The 6000-nt window shown below is 35.8% G+C and overlaps 1 protein-coding gene across 1 annotated transcript in view; it reads left to right on the top strand.

Moving 5' to 3' along the window:
- The first annotated feature begins 1912 nt into the window (after positions 1 to 1912).
- Positions 1913 to 6000, top strand: part of RAD50 (RAD50 double strand break repair protein) — a 44705-nt gene continuing 40617 nt past the window's right edge. Inside the window, exons 1-5 of the mRNA XM_065409125.1 lie at positions 1913 to 2079; positions 2824 to 2907; positions 4007 to 4158; positions 4959 to 5144; positions 5293 to 5497. Of these exons, the coding sequence (XP_065265197.1) occupies positions 1951 to 2079; positions 2824 to 2907; positions 4007 to 4158; positions 4959 to 5144; positions 5293 to 5497 (756 nt within the window). The 5' untranslated portion in view covers positions 1913 to 1950. The remainder of the gene's footprint in view (positions 2080 to 2823; positions 2908 to 4006; positions 4159 to 4958; positions 5145 to 5292; positions 5498 to 6000) is intronic.

The following is a 6000-nucleotide window of genomic DNA, read 5'->3' as shown; positions in this document are numbered from 1 at the left end:
GTATCCTAATCTGCTATGGCTGGAAAATTTCCACCCCCACCATGGAAATGTGCCATTTTAGGGAAATTCCCCTAGCCCACTACTAGTTGGTGTCCTGCTCTTTCCAGGAAATTTCCTGTGCCCACTCCCACCAGAGTAACATGCTAGAATGTTCTAGTGCAGGGGTCGTCAACCTTTCAGAAATGGTGTGCCGAGTCTTCATTTATTCACTCTAATTTAAGGTTTTGCGTGCCAGTAATACATTTTAACCTTTTTAGAAGGTCTCTTTCTATAAGTCTGTAATATATAACTAAACTATTGTTGTATGTAAAGTAAATAAGGTTGCAAAATGTTTAAGAAGCTTCATTTAAAATAAAATGCAGAGCCCCCCCAGACCGGTGGCCAGGACCTGGGCAGTGTGAGTGCCACTGAAAATCATCTTGCATGCCGCCTTCGGCACGTGTGCCATAGGTTGCCTACCGTGTTGTGGATAGGGCACTGGACTGAGATTCAGGAAACTTGTGTCCTGTGTATGACTCAACCATTGTCCTGTACTATACTGTGATCTTGGGCAAGTCACTTCACTTTTCTGTGGAGCAGTTTCACCTCATATTTGGTCTATCTTGTCTAGATTGAAAACTGTTTGCAGCAAAAACTGTTTCTCGCTATGTGTTTTTTCAGTGCCTAGCACAATGAAGCCCTGATCTCATTTGGGGTTTCTAGGAGCTACTGTAGTATAGATAATAATCTCTGGAATTGAATAATAATAATAAATAATCTGTGGAATCAGGTGCGATCTGTTATTGCTGAGAAATGTCTTTTTTCTACTCCCCATCTGTTGCAGCAGTAAATTGCCTGTCATGGGAAATAACCTTTCATTCTCAAAAAATACCATGCTGCAGTGATCACTGACAGGGAATGATGCACAGGGCAAATTGCTCCATGCCTCACCTAATGGAATAACAGCCGAACAACTAAAATGCCCATCTTGGTTTCATCCAGCAATTCCTTTCTCTGTGTTCATTATCAATAATCCCTTTACACTCTCTCCATTGCTGGATTGTTGCCTTGGGGACGTCCGCTCTTGTGTTTATTTTTCTTAAATTGTAAATAAATCATATTGACAAATATTGATAGGTAAGAAAACCTCCTGCCCCTAAATACTATGCCCCACAATCTTGTAACAGCTCTATATGGGCTGATGACCCTGATTTCAGTTCCACTGATTTCAGTGAACTCCATGTGGCTGCCAGGGCCAACCTGCATGATTGTAGCATTGTAGGTCTAGGCCTGTAAATCTAGCAAAGACAAAAATATCTCATAGCACTAGGACCTCATGTGAATTAAAATGTTAGATTGTGGGGAGGTGTGTTGGGGAAGGAGATTACTGTAGAACAACGTGAAAGCCAGTCCATATGTGCTTGAGTTTTGATACTGTGTTTGTAGTGCAACACCAAATTTTGAAATTTTTCAAGAAAAAGTGTTAATTTCTATAACTTTTTCTTATTGACACCTTTTGAGCAAAAGCTCATAAAATTCAGTTATAGTTTTTACTATAGTTAATTCAAGATATTTCTTTTACTAAACACTCAGGAAATGTTAGACATTTTTAGGCTGACCTTAGTTGTTTAGTTGTAATGGGGAATAAGTAAAAAGTGGTAAATTTCTTAATTTACCATTCTATATTTTGGTTGGCTTTTCACTGTAAAAGAGAAAATATCTAAACCAAAAATAAGATTTTCATTACAACATAATTTAAAGGAGTGTCTATAATCCACACCTTAATCAAAGAATCTTTGCTCTGCTTTCTTAAATTACACACTACATACTTTTTTTTGATAGTACAAGATTTTTGGGGAGAAATGGGATAATGTTTGTTACCTAAATCATCACTAAATTTAACTGTTTATTTTGTAGGATTTTGAAAATTAATTTTTGAGATTCAGAAAAGAAGAAAAATATCCTGCAGAAATGTCTAAGATTGATAAGATGAGCATCCTTGGAGTGAGGAGTTTTGGGGTAGAGGACAAAGACAAACAAGTTATCACTTTCTTTAGTCCTTTAACCATTTTGGTGGGGCCAAATGGTGCAGGAAAAACGGTAAGACTTTTGTACAGTGCAGACAGGCTTCATGTCATTATAAATAATTAAAAACTCATACAAATGAGTGATCGTTTATATGAATTTATAATTAATGAAATTATAAAACCTTAAACAGTTTGCATTTTGTGACACTTGCATAATTTGTGCTCCACTTTCAGGCTTGCATTCTGCAACGAGCTCTGCGTAGGCCCAGGATTCTGCCTGCATGGTGCTCCTTGCAAGATCAGACCCTTAGTTGTTTTACAAATACCTGTTTATGCACTAGGTATTAGAGCCATAGAAGTTAGAGATGAGAAAGATCTGTTTAGTGTTTCTCAATGACCAGTCTGTGGACCGGTGCCAGTCCCTGAGATCTCCCTGACACAGTTTAGGAAGGCAGCAAGTCAGTCCCTGGTATCCAAAAGGTTGAGAAACACTACATTAGATCATCTAATCGATCTCCTTGCCAGTGCAGAATTATGCCATATTGTACATGTACTAGTGTTTTGTCAAATCTAATTTTTATCCGCTATTGATTGGACTATCTCCACTTGTGGGACTATTCCACAAGCTAAGTAGAGCTATTGTCATGAAGCTTTTCCCAATACTCAGAAAGAACACTTATCTTGATTTCATCCCATTATGTCTCTCCTTTCTTGGTTCTCAGGTATTTACAGACTGTTACTCTCGTCCCTCTTTAGTCCATCTTTTTACTTGCTCTAAATTGATATTACTGATACCTATTTATTTCCATTTCTGTAGACTATCATTGAATGCCTTAAATATATTTCCACTGGAGATTTCCCTCCAGGAACCAAAGGACACTCATTTGTTCATGATCCAAAGGTACGAGTCATGATGGCTAGCTTCTATGTCTAACTGGTAGTTGATACGACAAAATATTTAATGAACACTGGAGTGTGCCAGAAATGGGGGGAGTACAATAAAAGTTAATTATTTAAATCACCCATTTTAATGTAATACAAAAGCAAGGATTGAAGTTGGGAGGGAGAAATTACAAGAAGTGAGTTGTCAACCTTAAATTTCTTGGTTGTCTTTTTTCTCACAATCGTAACATTACAAACTAGATTATTTTGTAGTTAATTTTACCTTTTAATTTAACTTTATGAAAGATTAATTTACCATTTAATTTTACTTTATGTACAGTATCTGAGATGCTAAATTGTTTAAATCTTTCAAAAAAAAAAAAAAAAGCCTAATTCATGTTAGCAACTGTATTTAGTTTCAGTGTGAAAATATCTGTTTCATTATTCTCTGGCTATATGTTTTATAAGTTTTAGTTGCCAGAAATACTTATACAAGAATAAGTAACATGTGACCTGATCACTTTTTATATTGTCTTTTGGTACAAAAAGTCTGTCAAATAGCTGTTTGGTATTTGGTATTTTCTTAGTCAGTATTGGTAAATTGATAGTTTTAACTGAAATGTTTTGAACATGGACTATTCCTTCCCAGTTACTGATACACTAAATAACTAAGATTTTATGGGAATAAAATGTGGACATGTTGCATATGAGTTAACCTACAGTATAGAGGTCTGCTCTCTGCACGATTTAGGCCCGGATCCTACAATGATTTGCACACTGTGAGTAGTCCCATTGACAGAAATGAATGTTTGGTGTCAGACTTTGAGGAGGTTATTTTTCTGTTCTGTTTACTTGAGGGAAGGCTCTCTGATGATAACCATTTATCAGATGGGTGTGGGGGATAGCCAAAGTGCGAGGTATGCATAAGAATCCTGGATAATAACCTCTAGGCCAAAAAAAGATTTTGGGTGAGATTCTGGCCTCATTGAAGTCAATGGCAAAACTCCTATTGATTTCAGTGGAGCCAAGATTTCACTTATGGCTTTGGAACATATGTTTGGATGACCACAAAAGTTTTCTTTGTTAAATAAGTTTTCATATTTTTTTTCCTGCCAAAGGTTGCTAATGAAACAGATGTCAGAGCTCAGATTCGACTGCAGTTTCGTGATGTTACTGGAGAGCTTATAGCTGTCCAGCGATCCATGGTTTGTACTCAGAAAGGCAAGAAAACAGAATTTAAAACTCTTGAAGGTATCATTACCAGAACAAAGTAAGTTGTATGTTTTTAAATATTGCCTCTTAGTTTGAGTGTCCATTTGTTTTGTCCGTATCTTTTCATGTAAGAAAAGAGATAAGTGGATAATTTATTCATTCAAACCTCTACCTACTCTTTCAGATTAAATTAAGTCTAACAAAAAGTTACATGTAGTCCCACTGCATTGTCTATTTGTTTTATATGTTACAAGAAATCCCTAGATTTAATGGCCAGAGTCTCATTGGTTTTCCGTGGACATAGGCACCTAAGTCACTCAGTGATAGTTTAGTTTTGATGGTGGTGTTTATGCATTCACTTTCTGTCCTGTTGGCACTGAAAAAGTCAAAGTAATTTGGTGGGGAAATAGTCCCATTGCAACTCATTCCAAGTATCTCTCTGTTTATTTGACTCTCCTCTCTGACTTTTTTTTAAAAAGAGCATTTGTTTTGCACTGATCACTATGATTTTTGCTCCCTCTGCTGGCTATGCAGTCATAGTTAGCAAATTGGTACTATATACATGGCTAACATGACATTAAGTTACAGAAAGATGGCTTGAAATCAGAGGAGTGCTGTATCAAAATCCATTTAGTTGGAAATGAGGTATTCAGAGTTAAAAGTGGAAGAGGAGTGAGAGAAGAATGAGGGGCAAAAAACATTTACCATTATAAAAATAATAATTTGTGACTTAGCATCAAAACAGGTTGAGTTAGAATGTTGGAATTATACAGAACGTTATTTATTTTAGAAAAAAATAACTGTACAGCAACCAATAGTCATCTTATTGTTAAGCATTTTCTTAATCTATGTACACAGGCATGGGGAAAAGGTCAGTCTCAGTTCCAAGTGTGCAGAAATTGACCGAGAGATGATCAGCGCCCTTGGTGTTTCCAAATCTGTGATTAACAATGTCATTTTCTGTCATCAAGAAGAATCCAACTGGCCCTTAAGTGAGGGAAGGGCTCTGAAACAAAAATTTGATGAGATCTTCTCAGCAACAAGGTTTATTTCTTTCCATACCTAACATAATTACAGTAAAGTACTCCTTCCATTTAATTATAATTGTTTAAATGCTCACTAAAAATGTTCATTCATAAAGCTGCATGTGCCAATAGAATTTGAAATTTACACATGGTTTTCTTTTTGGAAGGTATATTAAAGCATTGGAAACTCTTCGTCAGGTACGTCAGAAGCAAAGCTTGCGGGTAAAAGAGTGTCAGACGGAACTGAAATATCTAAAACAGAATAAAGAAAAAGCACGTGAAATTCAAGATCATCTTAGTAATAGGGAAGCTCAACTGGCTGCTTCTAAGGAAAATGTAAAATCTATTGAGAATCAACTTGATCCTTTAAAGGTAATTTTGTTTGTATGATCATGTAATTCAAAATTTTATTGTAATACTGTACATATTCACTAGGAGAGGGAGAGTAAAGGTTGCTTGCTATGGGAATTTCCTGACTTTTGTGCGATTAAAATCTCTCCAGTTTAATGTTGTATTATCAGGGGGATTTTTGGTTTTTTTCATTTAACCATAAAATTCAGAGCAGAATTTAAAGGCCATTTTCATCATGACAAATAATGAAATTGTATGAGTAGAATTTATATTCAAAGATGTGGTGGAAATTATCTTATCTTTACACCATCTTGGACCAATTTATTTTTTCTTATATTTAAATTAATTTACCTCCAATTGGGGATTTTCAGGCCAAACCTTGAAAGCCACATGTATCTTTCGTCTCTTAAGCTGTCTGGTTTAATTAGAAAACTTTTGGGAAAATGCAATTTTCAGCATTTATTCAACAGCTGATTTTGGAAGATTGATTATACAACCTGCTTAGTTTCACAGGGTGGCATATT

Source organism: Emys orbicularis, chromosome 8, assembly GCF_028017835.1.
Source record: "Emys orbicularis isolate rEmyOrb1 chromosome 8, rEmyOrb1.hap1, whole genome shotgun sequence".
Classification (NCBI taxonomy): Eukaryota; Metazoa; Chordata; order Testudines; family Emydidae; genus Emys; species Emys orbicularis.
This window is presented reverse-complemented; position numbering and strand designations above follow the sequence as displayed.